Below are 23,673 nucleotides of genomic sequence, written 5' to 3' on the forward strand. Positions count from 1 at the left end.
TTTCAGTTGAAATAAATATAAAATAAAAGTTTCCAATATTAGTTTCGAATAAAAAACGTATAATAAAGTTCAACATAACGAAATAAGTACAGTTATTAATTTAGTAAAATACATATAAAGTTAATTTATTCACAAATGTTCTCCAAGATAATTATCACTTTCCAGGTGACATGAATAATGTTCGTTTAATTTAATACAATTTATTTAGTAATTACCTGCGTTAGTTAAGAGTCAGTAAGTTGAACGGCACTTCGTTGAATAATTAAGCCGGTGAAGTTTATCAAAAATAACGTCAACAACATCGTCTTACAATATCGCGATAATGATGAGATAACGATACGCTTCTGACCTATTTATTATTGCACAGGACATATTATAGGGCACAAGTTTGTGCATCAACGAGAGTGCACTCTTTTATATTTATTCTCACCAATCGGTAAGACGGCTTACCAATACGATCGAAAAGATTTGATGACCATAGGTTTAAGAGCTATTCGAAGCACAGTAGTGTAAGCATTGACACCTTCCAAACTCCGAGCTGCTATGGCCAACGGCAATATACCAAGCGATCAATGTTGTGTGTAGAAAAAAAATGTCTCGGCATTTTTTCAGTATAAACTACACACACTGACACCAAATTTAGCGCGATTAATTATTTCGACTTGAAAAATTTAGCGCGAATTACGCATATAATAATAAGCTCGTCTGATTTGATACCATCAACTCATCAGTTATTCTACCGTAAAACAGCAACACTATATATGTCTCTGATCTTTTTTTATAAGTATGCCAGTGTTATATTATATAATTGTTTATATTTCTTACAGTGCCAGCGTCGAGGTTGATCGCACGTATATATTTTATCAATCAATCAATCAGAATATACTTTATTCAAGTAGGCTTATACAAGCACTTTCGAAACGTAATTTAACAAACTATATGAGTATAAATGAAGCAGCAGTCTGAATATTCTCTCTTAACCAATAATTAATTATTACACGTGTTATTGTGACCCCACCTTTAATAAATACCTGTAATTAATATGAATTAGCCCGACTATCAATATTATTCTCATTACTGCTCAGTGTTATGAGGTTATGACACAGTCATTTATCGTGATCACCCATTATTGTTCCGTTTTGTAATTTTGAACCGTTCAGGATGAATGAGGTACAGTCGGTATGATATTACAACATGATTTCTGTGTTCCTTTTATAAATCTACTAGCTGTTACCCGCTCATTTCGCTGGACATTCAGTAAAAAAGGGGGAGCTATCGTTGAAAATTCAAAAAAAGAATAGCTTTTAACCATCTAAGGACGTTTTTGCGGCGATTCATCATAGTCTCATACTGATACGTTGAATAGTTTTCACGTGATTGACGCACAAAGAAAAACTCCTAATATAGATTTAATTTTGAAAAATATTTTTTATGAGTTTTAATCATATCTGCACATACATGTTCTCCGTTTCTTTAATTTTTATTTGTTATTTTATTGTGTATATGTGTGCGTGTGTAAGGCGGCATCACTATTTGATATTTGAGCACATTGAATTCTCATATGCTTAACTTTTGTTTATAATTCGGCGGTGAAAGAAAACATCGTATTAAAACCTGTACCTTTATTTCGCAATCACCACTAGTGCAACCTGCTGGAAAAAGCTCTAAACCTTAAGAGAAAATAAGGTTTTATTTATTATGAACTGATAATAAGATATAAAAAAAGTATTTATATAAATAGCTGTTATATTATGCAAAATAATGCCAAGGAAATGATATTTATTGGTGGTAGGCCTTGGAGCATGCCCACCTGGGTAAGTACCATCGATTCATCACATATTGTCCCGCAAAAAAGCAATACTAAAACAGAGAAAACAGTGTTTTTTGTGTTTCAATTTGAATGGTAATCAAGTCAATGTTACTATAGACACATGACATCACACCTTAGCTCCCAATATTAGTAACGTATCGACGATGTAAGGGTTGGTTAATATTTCTTACAATACGGATATCTATTAGCGGTGGTGACCACTTACCATCAGATATCCTATGTCTAGTTTTTCCATAACTATTAAAATAAAATAATATTAATAATTAGGGGTAAATAGTTGCGACGGGGGTGGGAGCTGGTATTATTTTCTTATTTACTTAGTCGAACTTCTCAGACATCTTGTTTCTCTGCTAAGTTCAGAGTAAATATTAAATACTAATATTGCTAAGTCCTGTAACATCTGGCGTCGAACATTTTAACTTTTTATCAATTGAAAAACATTTCCACAGGCATTACTGTCGACCAATGTACAAGGTAATGTTTGACTTCGAATAGTACGGGGAAGCCAAAGTTATTTGACGTTGTAAAAAGCTGAAAAATATTGTCGTATTGTTAAATGGTGTTTATTTTTCAATAAAAAAAAACTGTTACAATAAAACATCGTGTAATTCGAGTTTTTGTCGAGTTATATTTAGTTTAGGAAAACGGCGTTGAAAAAATAGTATATTTTCATTCATATTAGGGTGTAAGAATTTTGCGAAATTGACAATTGGAAAAAAATCCTGAATGTGAATCTACAAACCAAAATTGTAGCAGCGAGGTGGGTTAAGATATAAGCCGTCTTTTAAAAAGGAGAGGAGGCTTTGACCCAGCATTGAGCAGCAGCATAAATAATTTAAGTGTTAATTTCGTTAGCAGTTAACAGGTCGCTTTGTCATATAGGCGCTGGTACAATCTCGAGCTCTTGGCCTATGACCGTCCTCACTCCTAGCATAAGGTTATATAATAAGAATATTTTAATAGGTATATATGCAAAATCTTAAACATGTTGATTCAATCACATATGCTATTAAAACAGTAAAATTAACTCTAGATGTAATTTGTGCATTCATTCATCATTGCAATTTACTTAGTAATTGACACGTAACGTCTACGTTAATATCAATTATCGCCAATTAAATTTTTTAATTAAACAACTCCCAACAATGTAATCATGTTGATAGAACACAAAATTACAAAACCAATTCAATTACAACGAGGGAAATGGAACGTTCAAATTAAGCACGATCGTTTATTATTTATATTTTGGAACGTTAAAATAAAATTTGTTTATTTACATTGTGAATAAAGTACTACAAATTTAACAAACGTTTATCGGACAGTGTTTCCCAAAGTATGTACATTTTTATTTAAATACCGGCGAGCAAAATCTGATGGTAAGTGGTCACCGCCGTCCATTACATTGTAAGAAATTCATCACTATTGCGCCACAAACCGTGCGGACTAAGACATTATATCCATTCTGTTTGTAATTACATTGGCTCGCTTACTAGCTCTTCAAACTGTGACACAAAAAGTATTATTACTATTTGGTGATAGAATATATGATGAGTGGGTGATACCTTTCCAGAGGGAACAATGTTTCAATAATTATTAAAAAAAAAAAAATGCAATACCATAATCGAAATTTTTGGATTACTAATTGGTGATTATTTTTATTATTAATAATAATATTATATTAAATAAAAAAAATAATGATTTAAAAACACAGATACAAAAGGTTTTGCAAGGGATACAGTCTTTTTGAAATTCGAATTCTAATCATTGACAAAAGCATGATAGGATACGCGTCAAAAACTGTGGACACTATAAACATTAACTCTACATAAGCATTAAAATACACTGCAATACGTATTTCAATATTGCAAACAAAGTTTATAAAAAAGTAAAATAAATATTAGCGTAACTGCTAATGATGTGTAACGTTTAACCTAATTCCCACTGAACTACACTCCAGCGCGCGCTTCCCCCCCAACTTCCTGGTACACACTTCCGTCGAATTCGCAAAATTAGTCCTTTCCAAAGCTGCATACCGAATGCTATTATGTTTAATGACGACAAAACAATCAAGATATAAAAAAAAGGACAACTTATTCAGTACACTACATAAATCAGGTACCGTTTAGGCAATTTATCTTTTTTTTTAATAAATTTATATACGACAGGATATTGATCTGATATATGATGAGGAAATAATACGACCATTTTCAATAGCGACTGTCCAGCTTTGAGGGATATTTAGTAGTGCATAAGTGTTTGAGTAAACACAAGTTCACCCTCTATTTTATTACTTTCATAATAATTTGATAAGGCGGCACACCGGAAAAGATTGGAAAGATTTCAGTCAATAATGTTTAACGTCGTCAACCAAAACTTCGAAACCAGAACCGCGGGAGCTCTGCCTCATAAGTTAGCTACTACACTAACGAGGCAGTTACGAGTAGAATTGATTGACAAATGTATACGGAGCATATACGAAGGGCATTATCCTCTTCGCTTATATCACAGTTACAGTATATTCAGCTAAAAATAGTCGTACATTCGTTATAAACATGTATATATTCAGATTGCTCTCACTAGCATTCTATTATAGTTCCATTCTAAATTTGCTTATTACATTAGCATTTATGAGGCGAAACTCTGTTGGAATTGTACGCGTTATAGCACTACACATACGCATTTATCTTAATCCATGTTGAATTAATGTACTGTAGCTTAGTATTCCATATTATATTCCATATTATATGTATATTAGTATTCCATATCTTGTTGTTTTATATGTATATATAAAACATAGCCGGCGTCTTTAAATAACAATAGTATGTGTGGTACACGATAGTGACCTAGACAAGTATGTTTAGAGGATTCTGTTTTTTGAAAATACTTTTTATGGTAGAACTATAAGCAGTCACGTTCAGTTAGGAAACATTCTTTTTTATTATAAAAAAAAAAAATCTGTTTCTGTTATATACTTTGATATTGTTCGTCTAGTATACTTTAGTTATTTTCATAGTATTATGTCATATGGCATATTACTTTGTAATCTGTTTTTATTTTACAAAAGAGAGCAGTCCAGTCTTTTTATAATCTTGGAGCTAGATACTCCCTTTGGGATGTTGTTAACAAAGTAGGAATACTCACAGTTTGCGCCACAATATATTTACAACAATGTAATGTATATTCACAGTAACTTAGATCCCTTTCATAGAATCAGTGATAATCATTTTATGTTTACGAGACGTAAGGATAAGCTTATACCGCCAAGTTTCCGACTCCGCAAAGTCAATAAATCCTTCTTGAAGCAAGGTATTCGCTTCTATAATAAAATGCTGCAGATATTTTTTATTTTTTGTTCCTATAAAAATAAAGTATATTTTAATTTTGATTTTGGTAAGATAAAATTAAGAGATGAGCCGAGATGGCCCAGTGGTTAGAACGCGTGCATCTTAACCGATGATTTCGGGTTCAAAACCAGGCAGGCACCACTGAATTTACATGTGCTTAATTTGTTTATAATTCATCTCGTGCTCGGCGGTGAAGGAAAACATCGTGAGGAAACCTGCATGTGTCTAATTTCAACGAAATTCTGCCACATGTGTATTCAAATTTAAGGTAAATAAATTTATTTTAAGGTAAATAAATTTAAGAGAAAGTTAGAGGAAATATCGATACATAGAATATAATACCTACATATCAAGATAACATCAACTTATTTTATTTATGATGAAACATAAGCAGTTTAAGACAAGATTTACAATTTATACTATTTTGATTTTGATCAAATCAACACGCCCAAAGCCGCTAGCGTGAACAATTTATTTAAAACACATTGTCTATTACGCAAACGTGACTACTATTTAAATACGACGTAAAAGGCTTTTAACGTATTGCAACAATGCAGTTGAAACTTTTGGCACAAAAAATCCAAATCAATCAAAACACATTGATGACAGACTCTCTACTAAAATTACATTATGACTTTTAATCCAAAAATGTATGAGTAGAGGACCAAAGGCTTAATATATGTCAATAAGTAAATTCATCAGGCTCTTATCGTAGCATTAAAAATGATCAGATTGAACAGTAGCGATAATGACCAAAATGTCAATGTACTATTGCGTATTATTAAAGCACGCACACATCAACACGTGAAGGGGTTACGTAGTGACGTCACGGTAAAACGAGATGTGTGATGTAACTGTCATATAGTTAGAGAGAGAAGGAATATAGGCCAAGCACCGACCTACCTCTGATACAGTGGCCCGCGGAGCCACCTACGTCAACTACGTAACTCATAATAAGGCCGCCGGAGAAAGAGGGAGTCTTCAAATTATTCCAACGATTTTTTTTTATTTAACTTTTGACGCAAGCACCCTATAATGGAATTCAAATTTTATTTGCGACCCAGAAAATTGCGACGTCTGTAATCAGGACTTATTTAATTCCGTCTAATTTTAATTGAAATAACGGGTATATAGTTATAGAAATAAAAATTATGATTTATTTGTATTTTTTCTGTAAATATATTTCAAACTAACTATAGTTATAAAAACAGATTAAGCACATGTAAACTGATTAGCCCCGGATAGAACCCGCAATCTTCGTCTAAGATACGACTTCAAGCAACTGTGCCATCTTAGTTCGATTTAATTATGAATTCAAATAAATAAATGAATAAAGGAAATATTATTTGTAATAAAAATAATAATCATCTAATTTATTTTTCTTATTAAAGTTAGTAAATTAAACGAGAAAATGATAAATATTCTCTCAAACGACTAGCATTAAATAGTTGCCAGTAATCTGCAGATATTAAGCCGTTAAACAGCCTGTGAGTCAGCTATCTCCGGTTCCGTAAGCGCTAAGTATCCAACAATTGTTTTAAATTGAACCCAACGGTACCCTTCTGTACTTATACACTATTAAGTCATTATTTTTAATACGTTCTAAAAAAAAGCAAGTAACAGCCTGTAAATGTTCCACTGTTGGGCTCAGGCTATTTGAGGAGAAGGCTAGTTCCACCACACTGCTCTAACGCGGATTGGTGGACACGTGTGGCAGATTTTTTATCGACAACAGGCCGGTTAGCGTACGAGGTGAATTTATTATAAATACAAATGAAGCAAGTAAAATATCAGAAATGGTCACTGCTATTTGCTGGTAACCTTCGTCCTACGAGTTAACCCTTAATCGGGCAGAACTAAAAATCTGTTTTTCATGGCTTACGAATATATTCTTGGGTCATGTTGGATATCAGTGTATATAAAATCATATATAAATTATTGAAATTGAAAATTATTAAATGTATTTATCTAAGATTATTTTTGTGTAAAAATACAACCTAAAAAGTTGCCATTTAAAAACATATTTGGGAATTTAGCTAGCTTGGGAGGGTGGGGGAATAGTTCCCTACGCCCGATTAGGGATTAATGAGCATCAAAATAATTTATTATTTTGTTCGTACTACATAAATATTATTAAAATTATGTAGACGTGCTTAGTATTTGTGTTGCTAATGATATATGTAATTTAGACAATCATAGTGATTTTTATAGACATTTATACATTTATAGACATTTTCCTTACCTTTTGTGTGCCTAAGCCGATTGTGATGTTTTTTTTCGTGTGTTGATTAAGTGGCTTAGAATGGACTAGGTAGTCGCTTCAATAGAGTTGGATTAAAGATTTTTTTTAAATAAATATAATTCGATTATAATTGGATCGAAGCCTGCACGGGCAGCTAGTATGTTAATATAAAATTTATAATTCAGATAAATGTTATCAAGGTTTTATTATATTTTCGATATGTATATATTTTGTATTATCAGATAAGTAGTTCAACGATTCTTAAATATTTATCATATAATGTTTATACAAAGATACATACTCTTTTAGGATCTTTGAAATAGTGATAAAAAAACTCCGTGTGTCATAAAATAAATTATAAATAATTTATTTTATGATTTTATTTATTTATTATTATTAGTATCATAAAATAAATTATAAATAATTTATTTTATGATACTAATAATAATAAGTAATAATACTTCCAATGCTTCTTAGAACCCAAATTTAAAGATCACATATGTAATTTATGACGTCGATATCGAGAGTTTTTTAAATAGGTCATGATTCAGCAACATCTCATTTCGGTTAAGTATACACCATGTGACGTGACTCGAATCTTATGTACGCATAATACAACTCTTGTTTATGTAGAAGTATATATTTTAACTGGCAAGCTGTATCTATATTTGATATTTATTAAAAAAAAAAACTGCGCCGTTGGTTTAATGGCTAGATAAGGCCGTACACCCCGAAATCCGTGGTTAGATCCCTAGGTTGGGATAAAAACTTATTGAGTTTTTCTATCGAAAAATTCTCAGTCTGGCAGTTGGAAGTGAGTACAATACAAAGAACAGTTGTTAGTGTTGTGTTAACTCTTTCTAGTCAAATCGAATTTGCCGTTCCATCGGGTTATGAGATTGCACCTGTGTCTACCCATCAATTTGTGCACTATAACGTAATAACGGCATAATTGGCTGGTCTCTCTTAAGATTGGTCGACGTGTTCGAAATCGGTCAGGACGACATTATTATCTTTAAAAAGTATTATTATTAATATTCCTATATACCCCTCCTTTTTAGGTTACCATTTGTGTGTTTGTGTGTTGTATCATTTGGAGCGGGGACGACAATAGTCCAAGGGTAATTTTTACATCGCCAGGCGGCTCGTAAGCCATTGCGCTATTGACGCTTAAATTTGGTGAAATCGGTTTAGAATATTTATCTTATAAGTCTATTTATAATTCGGGGAAATGTATAAGTTCCTACGGTATAGCTTAGAATATTTATACAAATTTGGAGTACACACGCGGAAAGTTTTGGGATCAACAAATATTTTAAGTAAATTCACCAAAATTGACATATATCGATTAGTTCCAAAGGCGTTCATCATTTAATGCTCTATTAATTTTTGATACCGATAACAATCCCAGTGTGTTTATTTAAAACTAGCTGTGCCCGTGACTTCGTACGCGTTTGAATTTTAAAAAAAGTTAGTGTAGCCTAAGTCACTCCTTATTACATCAGCTATCTGCCAGTTAAAGTCCTATCAAAATCGGTTCAGCCGTTCCAGAGATTAGCCGAAACAAACAGACAGACAGTCAGACAAAATTGAAAAAGTTTTATTTTGGTATATGTACTGCGTATACATACATATGCATTTAGTTAAAAGCGGGTATTTTCATGTTACAAACAGACACTCCAATTTTATTATATATATAGGTGTATGTTATAAGATTAGTAAACTGCTATAATATATGTATCTATACGAATATTATACACGCAAAAGTAACTCTGTCTGTATCGCTTTCACGGCCAAACCACTCAACCGATTTTGATGAAATTTGTATGAGGAATATTGTATGAAGCAAGCTTGAACCCTAAGGTGGGCTACTTTTTTGTTTCTAAAATCTGAGGACTAACCCCTAAACAGGAAGCGAAGCCGCGGGCGACAGCTAGTGCAAATATAAAATCGAACGAGAATCAATGAATCAAATATTGTAATTAATCGCGATGGCTTAGCGGTTAGGACAAGGCAATATAGCGCTGGTTCAAATGCGAGCAGTTCAAGTGTATTTTGTTTGTGTTTATAATTCATATCGTATCTGGTGGTTGAGGAAATCTGGATGTACTGGATGAAAATCCACCAAACGTCTATCCAACGTTCACAGCCTCTCCTTAAAAGGAGAAGACTTAATCCAGCACTGAGACAAAACTGTCATATATATAAAGCCTTAAATCATTAATCAGCATAAAATAATCATTTCCATAAATAAAATTACTCGGCGTCATACACAATATTACCGATCGATGCTGTCTCCGCACAGATAAAAATGATGAGATTTACATAATATTTTCAGCATACATAATTTCTTTGAAATATCGTTAAATTATTTTAATCAATCAAAGTACGCCAGCACCAGGCTTATATTCCATTCTCTGTAGGCAGTGACGGATCCGGTTTACGCCCGCGAGGCATGAGCTTAGAACCGTAATAATTGATGGGGCCAAAATTGTAAATTGGTTTTAGTTATCAAAACTAATTTAGCGCTTTCCTATTCCTTTATTAAACGTTAGAATTTTTATTTAGGTAGATTTATGTTAATTGTAAACGCTAAGTTACGTAAACGTAAACGTTAGGTTTGTATGAAGGTGTATATTTGTATATTTTAGACTAGGTGTGCCCGCGACTTAGTCCTTTAATCAGAATGGAAACAGTTTGTGGCTACAAGAGTATAACATACTAACATAATTAAAACTTATTATTACTCATATAAAATATAACCTTTGTTACGTTTGGATGTAGCCTTATGTTATTTAAATAATATATCAAATAAAATTACAAAAGTAAGTACCTATCTTTGATAGTATCTTAATATGAACAATTTATCTCTATTACAAGGTACAAAATATTCATATAATATATTTTATATATATAGTCTTTAAATATTATGTTATTGAAATATGAATTGTTCAATGCAGTTTAGGATTTATCTTGATGATTAATGAAATTAATAAAAAAAACAACTTAGACATGATATAGTTATTATTTTTTTGTAACATTTCTGTTATTAGTGTTATAATATTAATATGAATATTATTCCACATCCCATAAGACTACGTAAAAGTAGTTTCCGAGAGACGGTCGTTATGCTGTCTCTTCGTGTAGCCTGCCTGCTCGTAGGTACTGGGGCGATGTTACGAGTTTTATTTACGACTTGCGTCTGAGCTCAACTCCAACTTCGCCTCTGGAGGATTTAGGCCTATCTCATTCGTAACTGTGCAATAAATCCCGCTATATACATTTATATGTTATTTATTATATATCGGTTGTATAAGTTTTATATTTGAATGTTAGAAATCTTATTTATATTAATATAATAAAGCTGAATAGTGATGGTTTTTTGTTTGAACGCGTTATTCTGAAAAGGATTTTTCAACTTACCGACTGGTAGTCGGTAAGTTAAAAAGAAGTAATTTTTTTTGCATTTGAAATCTCAACAAAATAATAATCGATTTTCAAAAATTCGCATAAGTGTACGCTTGAAATAAAAACTATTATAACAATATTGACAACGTTCAATAACAAATTAAGATGGGACCGCTTTAAAGCTGTACTGCACCTAATGCAAGCGCTTTCATTAAAATCGGTTCATAATAAAAAAAAACCTGAACATAATTAAATGAGAAGTGTCTCACATTTTTGAGTTCTCAACATAAAGCCGCTCTCAAATCGTCCCATGATATCCATAGTGTGTGGTCTTTATATTCTGAGCCCACAGATAAAGCCTTACAATAATGCCTTGTGAAGCGAACGGGTATAATGATTATGTTGCTACGACTCTGTTACAAGCATACATATTTATTTATTTATAACGGGTAGATGGATGGGCGAATGGGCAATCTGGTGGTAAGTGGTCACCACTACCCATAGACAATGGCGCCGTATGAAAATTTAACCATTTCTTACATCGTCAATCCGCCACCAACCCTGGGAACTGATATGTTATGTCCCTTCTGTCTTCAGTAACACTAGTTTAATCACCTTTCCAACTTGAACACAACAATACTAAATATTGCTGTTTGTTGGTAGAATATATGAGGACTGGGTGGTGGTACCTTTTCAAACGGGTTTGCACAAAGGCCTACCATCTATCTATCTTATCTTTTTCTCCGTGTTTGTCCACCGTTCTTTTTTGTGTGGTAACTATTGATGAGCTTCTTTGTGGGTTATCAATGAAAATATTAATGAAAATTTATACGCGTTTTCCTCAAATTCAGTCATTATTGTATGTGTTTATTTAATAATTGTACCCATATGTATTACTCGAATATATTATGTTGACTTAAAATTTTAATCAGCGGTGTAATTAATTGTATCATTATGTCATAATGAATGTGTTTTATCTGTTTAAGTTTTAAATACAAATCTATTCTATTATTATACTTTTGAATCGTCATGTTAGAGTGTTTAATTAACTTTTACCGAGAAGAACAGGCAAGTAACGAAGTTGTTAATCTTTTCAACCATTTTAATTACAGCGTATGTCATTAAATTAGAACGAAATTTATATCCTACCTAGAAATTAACAAATACTAAGTCCACAATATTCATCATTAACTAGTTGTCGTCTGCGGCTTCGCTCGCATTTTAGGGGTTATGTGTTAGGCAAAAATCCTTCCTTGGAGTTCAAGTTTGCTTCATACCAAATTTCGTCAAATACGGTTTATTGGTTTGGCAGTAAAAGAGCGACAGACAGACAGACTTACTTTCACATTTATAATATTAGTATAGATATACTCTTGTTTTGCGTAATATGCCTTATTTATCAATGTTTTTTTTGACATGAGCGTTAAATTTGTTAATACGCCAAGTTAAAAATAACGGTGGAATCTTATATAGACCAATACCGTACCCCAAGAAGGAATATATAATATAAAATTTATTAAGTTATTATAATGTAGACTGAAGCATTTAAATCTTCTGATTTATATTCCTACTCCTTATTTAAAATGAATGTAATTATTTTAATAATAATATTTATATTTATTTTAGATTAGATTGCTCACGAAATTATTTCACCGAAGAACATTTCCGATTAGCAAAAAAAAAATATAATTATTTATAAATTTGTTAACATAAAATTTTAAGACAACGAAAAAATAAAATAAAGTTGAGCGATTTCATATACCTACATCGTATTTTACAACTTTATAGAGAAATAACTCGCTAGAATAAAAGTTTTAATCGTAGCGTGGTAGAATGCCGGTTAAAGGGAACATAGATTATGTTAACGATATGAAAAAGCCGATCGACTTATAAAGGGAGATAACGATGGAGTATACGTGAGGTGATTTCGAAGTATTGTTAACAGCGAAGTGTGTTAAATATGTTATTTGATGGGCTGTCATCCGACCCGGTGAAATTCCACGCGGGACCCCTTGAAAGCAAGTGAATGTGCCCTCGACCTGTCATAAAATTCCCATAAAACCCGCATGTCTGCGCCATTCAGGTGAGAAAAGTTCACATGATACGTATCCTTAACTTTGTGATAGATTTGTGTGTTTTTATATATGACTTAGTTTCAGTAAACGAATAGGATTTTATAAAATTGTTTATAACTACGCATCACGGTTTCACATGAGTATAATAAATATTCTTTATTTCTTCGGCTAGGAAATTTGAAATTCTCGCTTTATGTTTTTCTCTATTGGTGATGATGTCTTCCTGGTCATGACGGACAATCTTAAGAGAGACTAACCAGCAACGCAGGACATATTATAGTGCACAAAGGAGTGTTATAACAAAGATGCACTCTCTATTCCGTCACTTCATAATCCGATGGGACGGTAAATACGACCCGACCGGAAAGAGTTCATACACTGGACCAACGGCACACATTTTTCGACAGATAATCCCAATAACTTTTAATAGGCTACTACTATTAGGCACTAGACCAACGAGGCAGACATTTCTCTACTCTATACTCTACTATCATATGCTTGGATTAAACACATACCTTCTCTTTGAATCACTCAGTTTATTGATGACGGACAGCCGGTGGGTGCGACTTTGTTTTATACAATATAGAGATTGGTAGGTGGAATGGCAAATAGGGCACCTGATAGTTTCCATTGTAAGAAATATTAACCATCCCTTACGTCGCCAATGCGTTACCAACTTTGAGTGATGAGTGGGGTTGTAGGAAGCCCTAACACAGTGTAAAAGTAATATCGAATGAATTAATAAAAACAATGAAATATAATTTTCATTATATAATAATGATTGATATTGATTAATCTATATCAGTGTGGATTATCACATTAATATTATGCCAACTTTGATTTGACATCGGGGATTAATAAGATTAAAATCAACCTGTAATCCGATGTAGTGTAATACATACGCAATGAAGAATAAAAGCGAATACAAAACCAAAACCGAAAGCGATGGTTAAAAATGTTCTAATCATCATACAACCTAAACTAACCAGGCACTCAAATACACAGAAGATGTATGGAGTTTAGTTATTAAGATTAGATTATATCTTAAATTAAATATTATGAATAGAAAACGGCGGATTTTATGAATTACATGGTTTTTGATATCATTGGAGCCGAGATGGCCCAGTGGTTAGAACGCGTGCATCTTAACGGGTGATGATTGCGGGTTAAAACCCAGGAAATCACCACTGAATTTACATGTGCTTAATTTGTGTTTATAATTAATCTCGTGCTCGGCGGCGAAGAAAAACATCGTGAGAAAAATGCATGTGTCTAATTTCAACGAAATCCCGCCACATGTTTATTACCCGCAATGGAGCAACGCGGTGGAATATGCTCCAAAACTTCACCTCAAAGGGAGATGAGGCCTTAGCCCAGCAGTGGGAAATTAACAGACTGTTAATGTAGTATCATTAAAAACCTACAGAATTTGTCATAGAATAAATTTCTAGAATACTATAAATAGTTACAAATTCAGAATTATTCTGGAATTCGTAAATGGCTGACTAATACTCGTTATGAATTCACTCGTTTTAAATAATTTGCCAGTCTTGCAGTTTCTCAGTAAGAGCGAGTGAGAGTTAGAGAATTATTGCGATGAATTATATATTATACGACAGTCGCTTGCAGCTTGCCTGTGGTTCTAAGTTTCGCTAAGTTCATTAAGACCCTACTCAAATATATACGAGAAGTTAGTATGAAAATAATTGTAACAATTGTACAAAGACTTCGAGCAGAAATTGCCAAAGGAAATATTCAATTTAATGTTTTATATTAAACTTTTGTAACAGTTTATTTAGTAATAATTAATTAATTAATTAAGTATCCTTCATACTTATCTATACTAATATTATAAACGCGAAATTAATTGTGTCTGTTCGTTGCTCTTCGCTTATGCTCGGTATGAGACGAGCTTGAATGCCAAGTTTGTACTTGGGATACTTTTTTTAACCCAACACCTTACGATTATCCTTTAAAAATCTCAGTACCCCTACCCTTATTATATTTCTACTGCGAATTTGACTATATAACGTCTCCATTGAGAATCCAAAATCGAACCATAAAACATTTCTAAAAGCTTAATAGTTCTCAAAATTTTATATTTATGCTGAGATACTGATACACATAAATTACAATTAAATACTATATTAGTGAAATTTTTAAAATCCCTGTTATTACAGTGTGGTATTGTTTACAAGTATTTTGGAAATTTCTTTGGGATCTTACTATAAAAAGTATATTAATACCCGTATCGAGAAATAAGACGTGGTATGTCAATAAACGTAACGAAGTTATTAATTTAATGTCCGTAAATTTAATGAGCAAATTCATCAAGAAGTTTCGATACGGGCATTCAATCTTGTTACAATCCAACGAAATATTCCATTTTGCCTCTAAAACTTTGATTTAGGATCCATTTAGGAATTGTTTTGTTTATGTTGCTTTTATTATAACTTGGGCAAAGTCGAAATAACTACGTTTCCAGCCGCTGTCAAGAAGAGAGAAAGTTATGGGATATTTATTGGTATAGTCAAATCTAATAATGGAATTATTACAATAAATAAATATATATTGTGATTATTATTGTATATACGTATATCTTGAATATTAATAGCGTAAGCCGATTTTGTCTCAATGATTATAGGACGATAGCTGCACATAAAAATTCGGCCTCATTTTGAAGAGCTCCAGCAGTAGATGTGCCGAAAACTAAAGAGGACTCTTGATTGTAATAAGACTAAATTGTTACAATTTAAAAAATAATTAATTTTAGAGAGCAGAAAAAAGTTACTGGCTCGTTAGAGTATAAGAAAAAAAAGAAAAATGGAGGAATGATTTCTTTGCAAGGTTTTCTTCGGTGAGTTATATCGATGCTGTGAAGTGAGGATGTAAATCTGTCATATGTGAATTAGTAGAGACTTTTGCACTTCGATGACACAATTACTGGCTGTGCCGGAATTAAATATCGAACAAACTACTACGTGTAGTGTAATATGTATGTACATGCTGGTACTGTTATAGATTTTGTATATTTTGTGTATCCAGCTATCGTATCGCAACGTGATACCGCTGTCGTGTTATATGCAAACATTTTCCCTGTAAACATAATACCTGCAATTGTTTTATCTGATAAAAAAACATTATTTTATTGGAAGGATAAAAAACTATTGGCTATTTTACGTACACGGGCTAATTTATATGCAATCTGAATCACTTGGCAAGTTTTGCAAAATTACTTTTGGCTTTATTTAGTAACAACTTGAATAACATTCTTAATTTTATTTTATGCTATGATTTTACTTTTAGAATACAGAAATTAATTTAAGACGTAATAATATATTGTCATAATTATATGACGTAACGTATGTGGCACAATTTTTAAAATTCATTGTATTTACTGTATTGTATTTAGAGGTAGGGGACGACCAAAGAAACGATGGATTGTGTGAAAGCCGATATGGTTAGAAAGAATGTTACTTGTGAGATGACGTCCGACAGAGAAGTATGGAAGAAGAAGACATGCTGCGCCGACCCCAAGTAAAATTGGGATAAGGGCAGGAGGATGATGATGATGTATTTACATATTGTTACTTGTAATAAATTGGTGCAAAACAAATACCAAGGCAATGTCCTTGTCTCGCTTTTTTTGTCTTCTTGCCCAGTTGCCTTGCTCTCGCTGGTTATCGTCTTATTCAATATATCCGGCTATATGGACTATGTCCATTTTGTCACCATTATCTCATTATATTCAATGGAAATTACAACAAAAAACATACACCTTATACATCAAATCACTTTTCTTTCAGAGATTGATTTGGCACGATAACCAACTGAAGTTGAATTTTATGTCTGAGTACTTAACGTTATGAATAAATCAGAACTCAAAGTAAAATAAATTTTAAGTAAAAAATATTTATTTATTTATTTATTTATTTATTTGGGAAACAAACAATTTTAAAAACACAAATAAATATAATCTATCTTTGAAACCGTTAAAGTGTGTCTAAACTATAACACATCATACAACCTTATTTAAGTGTAATAGTGCGTTTCTAATCAAATATATGTCAAGGTATGAATTTTCCATGTGTAGAGGTATTTTAGAATCGCTAACTTTAAGAAATACTATAATTTATTATAGAGGTTTATATTAGCATTGTAAAAGTAAAATATTTTTATCAATCTTGCTAATCTCTACAGACGTATTGTCCGTTCCTTTTTCTTTGAGTTTGTTAGTTTTGCGTGCGTGCATGTTTTTATTTTCAAGTAGCATTCCAATCGAGACTAGCATTTAAACCAAGAATTAGCAATTAACCGTAACTATACGAGCGTTACTCGACAAATAACTTGCTTGATGTATGGTTTAGTTAATACTAATTAATTATAGTCAAATAAATGCTTATTGTTCATTTACTATTAAAATATGCAATATTATTTAATATTTGTCCAGCGCAAGCCACTGACCTTTCATAAGAGCCGATTCAGACGCACCGCCATCTTTATCTTGCCCTGATAACAACCTCATCTTAATTCAATACACTTTAAAGGTAATCCAATCACTTTATAAAACTGTTTGTTTCGATAATAGATTTTTTTATTTATACGAGAAAAAGTAGGTTATCCTTTGGTTATCGCTGGGCATGTGACTGATAAACTGCCATGAACCAAAGATTTTAATCATCGGTTAAAAGCAAGGAGGTTGGAATTTAAATGACAGTAATGATTGTAATTAACACAATCTCTAATTTTGATTGAATTTAAATTTGGAATATAAAAGATAATATCTGCTGTCGATAAAAACCAGCCCGATCCATCCGTCTATAAACACAAGTATGTCTGTATTAAGCGTATGTCTATCGATATATATGTATGAATCTAATATATTCATTGGCTTCGCGTTTTTGTAATTGTAAAAAATAACTCTAAGAAATCAAATGAAGAAGTCGTGTAAGAAGGCAGACAAAATTACATCCAGCAAACTTTTTTCACGTGAGACATTAGGTGGCACGCATTGGATATAAGAAGGATTTGTATACTTTGGCAGCAAACGGTTTGATGCCCTGTTATGCCATTATGACCTTCTCAGCTGCCGCTTTCTACTTCCTTATTTATTTTATTAAAAGTGTTTATTTATATATCCTTATGAAACAACAATCATGCTTATATTATAAAGTGTGGAATTATGTTTGTGTCTTATGGGATTGTTTCATTTCTTAATAAAAAAATAAAAAAATCTAGGGCACTGATTGGCTATTATATATACTTATATGCAGCGTAAATATTTTGATATACACTAGTTTATTACGTTAACATAGTCGGAGAGAAAATTGTTTGACCGTTCACTTTTCAAAGGAACGCCGCCAAAACACATACATACAAGAAAATTTTGCGTGTAAGATTTGTAGATATGCAAAATATCTACAAAATATAATCATATTCGATATAGTTAGCAGGTCCTTTATACATACAACAGCGTCGTTAAAAAAATAAGCTAAAATAAACGTAATTTTGTAGGTGCGCACTCGAATACTAAGGTAGGATCGTTCTTGGCGCGACTTTTATTTATTATTGGGAAAGCGTAACCGCAGCTGGTTCTTGCGGGTTGTTTACATTCGTAGCCGGTGGTCACTTTATATATAATTTAATAACATGATAATTCCAAACTGCTGCTGTAACTCTTGTGACATGTTAATTCAAACCCGTTTATAAGCTTGCTTTCCTTACTTTGATTTGGATGATATTATCGTTATCACAATTGTGGCACATACTTTTTAAATTTAAATTTTCATATCTTACCGTTAGTGTTAACTGAATTATATTTTTGAGTACCACGTTTTGAATTCATATCGCTATTGGAATCGAACAAAGCACAATTAGAAGATTCCACTTTGTAATCACATTAAATACTATTCTCTTGAGTTATAAAATAATACTGGCTCTTAATATACTGTAAGAGTGTTATCATCCATAAAGTTCTATGCACTTCATTGGGTTTTATCTGTATTTATATTTTATAACTTAGGTTCAAACGAGGCGCATCGTGAATCATTCTACAATCAGCTGCTACGACTTATAGTAAGGAATGTGTTTATTGCAAATCGAATAAAATATATATTCGGAACAGGTGCGGTGGAAACGATTGCAAATTATAGGAGTAATTCTAAAAGTATTTTTGAATAGTAAGCTTAAATAGTTGTTTATAAAAATTAGCAGTGTGGAAAAAAAAAATTATTGGAGATGGAATGATGCTTACGTAGACTGCTACGTAAGTATCGTGCTCTAAGCTACACAATCAATAAGTGTTTAAATGTCTCGTTGGTTTAATAGCTAGGGTTCAAATCAAGCCGGTCAATGAGGAGTTACACGATCGAAGTTCTTTTACGTGGCTTACAGTAGAGTGAACTAGGGAAGTCACGTAAGGAAAAAAGCGTTATGATCCCACTAGGCGAACATTTCATCTTTTCTCTCGGTCTCTTTATATTATATAATGTTTAATATAACATCATTTAAATTTATTTTTTTGTTATAGTTTTAATTCACACGGGATTTTAATAAAGACAATATTTCTTGTCATTCAATTATTCTTAAACATTAATATAAGTCATCGTATCTCATTTAATACACAAAATATAACAAACGTCACTTCGTCCGAACCGAGTGTCCCACGACTCATCTCGTTTTGTTTTATTTTGTCGAGTATATCTCAGTAGCGTCTCGAATTTAGCAGTATTTGCTGTGGCTAGAGATGTAAGTAAGGCTGCTCGTCTTGTGCCAGAATTGTCCGCGGTCGTGTCGGCTTACCGTTGCACCGAACTAAGAGACTCGGCGTTAGAGAGTGCCTCTGAGAGTGTTTGCGTATACACTTGCGTTCTAGATTCTATAAGTATCAACTCTTACATTGTCAATGTCTTTGAAGGATTATTTTTCATTCATTATTTTACTATGTCTATCATACTTTATCAACGCAGGATTAAAAGGTTTTAGGATTAGCAAACAAAGATAAAATCCATGCATGTAAGAAATTTGAAATTTATAGTGGTGAGTAGTCGCAATATTTGTTGAAAAAAAAGGTAAACGAACAGCAATTTATTCGTGACGATTTATCGAATAATTTTAGTTCTTAAATTACTAATATATTGGTATTTTTTAAATATTTCTCCTATAGATGAAGCCGACAGTCTAATTATTATCTACTAAATTTTTATACGTAACCTGACACCGAGATGACACAAGAATCTACAACTATTCTAAACGAGACCGCCTTACGGCAACGTTAACGCTACTGATTTTCTGATCGATCGCTCAAAGTGATCTAATGACGAGGATAAGGTTAAGATCAGGCACTGCTGTTTTCGAAACACTGAAGTTTGGAAAGCACTGGCTTTAAAGACAACAATTGATTACATTTCCATTATTTGGACTAGCCCTGTAGAATACTTTATCAGTCTCTAACGAGCTGGACCTGCCAATTCGCCTGTATGGTAAATTGTATGAGAATTAGTGGCGCTTGAGAGTTCATACACTAAGTTGTGCTGCTAGCTATACGATATGTTCTCAGCATGTCACATGAGAGTTACACGTGTACAGAGGCCATACATAAACGTGTCGGTTTACAATACCGCTACGCTCTCTTCATCTTGATATTAAATGCATTTATTTGAGCTCAACGATTCAATTGCTTGGTATTGACAAATATAAATAATGTCTAAAGATAAATAGGTAATCTTATCAGAATATTCCAGTCAACGAACCAGACCAAGGTTACAGAAAAAAAAAACACAAACATAGATGACGTGGTTGACAGTGCAATGAAGGAGTTTGAAGTGGTTCAGACTTCTTAAAGTTCTAGAGTCTATTAGCGAAAGTGTCCAGTTACCATGACGTGGTCAATTTACTCGTCTGTGTTCGTAACATCCATTAAAAATATGGATTAAGAACTTTTGAGAACATGTATTGAATTCTAGATCAAGAATTTAGTTTTAAAACACTTTGTTTATAAATGCAGTATTAACCTCTTAATCATTTCTAACGGCAGGTTTGAATTAAACAGGAATTCCAAGGAGTGTGTAAATGTATAGTAGGAGAACTATTTTCATTTATTAGAGATTGTTATCCGAAAAAAACTATTCAAATTTCTTTAAAACAATCGCGTTCTTTTCAGATAACTGGCATGCCATTGGACGATAACCGTCCCATTGTTGGCCGCGTTTAATATAATTCAAATCACATGATTTACTGATAACGATCTGCCACAAATTACACATATCTTGATGTTTATGTTGTCGATGATGTTTGCGCAGTCCGTTACCAAAATTAATTGCACGCAATTCATGTTATCTTTACACGGAATCATTATTACGATAGCATACATCACATTCACAACAAATAATGTTTTTTTATGCTGTAATTATAACTTTGGTTTATTAACAAAAATTTGGTTTACGAATGAAGTTTTATAAGTTCATACAATAAAACTATGGATCATATAGCTTTTGATTTACAAATCGGCCGTATTGGCGATTTAGGTGTAGATTTTATGGTACTACCCAATACTTTTGTACATAATCTCGGAACAAAAACAAGATTAAAAATATAGCTATCTCTCTCTCTCGTGTAAGGTTGAAAAGGAAGGGTTGAGAATGTTTCTAAATTTTCGTATATTTCGATGTACGAAGATGTGATTACTTTTAATAACAAGACTTTATTTGTATTTATCGGTGATGTGAGATATATTTTTTATTACATGATTATTTCTTAGATTCGGGCAAAATTCAGAATACGTAGCTGTGCCAAATACGAGCACTTTATTGGATTGTGTTACTGTACAGCGCCCGGTAATCTTGGGAGAAATTTCAAAAATCGTCCTCGGTCTTCGTGCCGAATACTAATGATCAAGCATAAATTGATTTATATTGGAGCCTGTGTGGACTATATTTGCTGAATGATGTAATAAATATAGTTTCCTATGTCTTTGTATTTGTTTTTCTTTATTCATCACAAATACCAAAAGCATTTTGGTTTTATCTTATTTTGTAGGGCTTAGTATAAGCCGGGCTGGATAGGTATCATCCTCACATCGTATAACATTCTACTTTTTTTTAAATAATTTAATAGACTGGCATTTAGGTTACATATTTCCCTTACATTGCCAATGGGCCTCCAACCTTTGGTAAAGTGTTATATCCCACATTGTGGAACTACATTGACATTGACATTTTTCTTATGATATAGGTAGGCGGACGAGCAAAGACCCACCTGATGGTAAGTGGTCACCACCGCCCATAGATAATGGCGTTGTAAGAATTATTAACTATTTCTTACATCACCAATCTGCCACCAACCTTGGGAATTAAGATGTTATGCCCCTTGTGCCTGTAGTTACACTGGCTCACTCACCCTTCAAACCGGGATAAAAGAACACTACGTACTTCAGTTTGGATGTAGAATATCTGATGAATACAACGATTATACACCATTTTTATACGTGTATCCTTTATGATACCGGATAACTATATGTAGTAATGGCAGTTTGTTTATAATAAATTTAGCTAGATTGCAAACTGTCGAAAAGTTATGAACGGCTCATATTATTTCAATATAACCAACCGCCTATTGACCTAAAAGATATCGACTAGCTATCGACATTTTATGCGTTCTATTGTAAATTGACTCCGTTAACAATTTTGCGACAACTAAAAGTCTAGATTTATTGTAAAGTAACGGTCATCACAATTTAATTATTTACGATAGTCACACGATCGTACTGTGTTGTCAGAGAGTCACATGCGAATATGACATTTCACGATGGTGTTCTGCTGTGAGTTTCGAGTCTCTACCCGCCTTTACCATACCTTCATAAGTTTAAGTCTTGCTTGTGGTTGGGTGGTTAAATATACAATTTTTTATATTAATATAATAATACCGGCGGTTATATTTGTGACTATTTGTAAATAATTATATAGTGCGATTGTGTTAATCGTAATAGCACCGCGATCGGGTACAAAGTATTTTTTAACCAATAAAATAAATATAATATTTCACCGTCGGAGCGGGTAGTTAGTATATTTATTTTTTTGTATAATTTTATTAGTTATAAGTTTTATAACTTATAAAATAATACAATACTCTTAAGTTGAAAATATAAGTGTTACTGTCTAATATAAAATTATGGCTGGCTTTACGGGACGGAAATGTAGTTAAATTTTATCAATTTAACGAAAACAGTAATCTTTAAAGATATTTCAATTCAAATGGAGACTAGCAATCCAATAGAACATCAAGTACGACACGACCTGAAAGCCTTCAGGCAAAAAACTTAGATGCTTGCTGAGGCGCGGAAATCTAAATACTTCGATTATCCGGGCTGTTTCTGAAACCAAGCGACTATTGTTCAGACCCTGGATCTGAATTAAAAAATTCGAGATTTAGCTCTTTATGCTAGCCAATTAGGTATTGAAACAAAATATAATACGAAACATATACGCCATTTATATATACATCACTATCATATCAAGAAAGATAATCACCATTATCTTAGTCAAATATATGTTGTCATTGTAAAGAACCCTGTACATAAGATACCAAACGCATTAACAGCTAATTTGTAGGATCTACTTACTACTACAACATGACGCAATTTTTTTTATGACGTGACGACTAACGGCATGACGCATTCTTATGACTCTTTCTACTCCCTTGTGTACCTGGCGCGTAAACTATATACTTCGATGATACATTTCATAAAAATTGTCAGAAAAATATATTTATCATCTA

General features: G+C 32.5%; 1 protein-coding gene across 4 annotated transcripts in view; it reads right to left on the reverse strand.

The window, feature by feature from the left end:
* Kcc (kazachoc) overlaps positions 1-23,673 on the reverse strand; it is a 361,663-nt gene that overhangs the window by 66,867 nt on the left and 271,123 nt on the right. Inside the window, exon 1 of one of the 4 annotated variants that reach the window (XM_026642128.2) lies at positions 17,365-17,440. The exons of the other annotated variants lie outside the window; for them this stretch is intronic. Coding sequence (XP_026497913.1) covers positions 17,365-17,425 — 61 coding nt within the window. The 5' untranslated portion in view covers positions 17,426-17,440. Of the gene's footprint in view, positions 1-17,364; positions 17,441-23,673 lie in introns of those variants that run through there. 4 annotated transcript variants of the gene reach the window in all.

The sequence above is a fragment of the Vanessa tameamea genome, chromosome 2 (genome assembly GCF_037043105.1).
Source record: "Vanessa tameamea isolate UH-Manoa-2023 chromosome 2, ilVanTame1 primary haplotype, whole genome shotgun sequence".
Lineage (NCBI taxonomy): Eukaryota > Metazoa > Arthropoda > Insecta > Lepidoptera > Nymphalidae > Vanessa > Vanessa tameamea.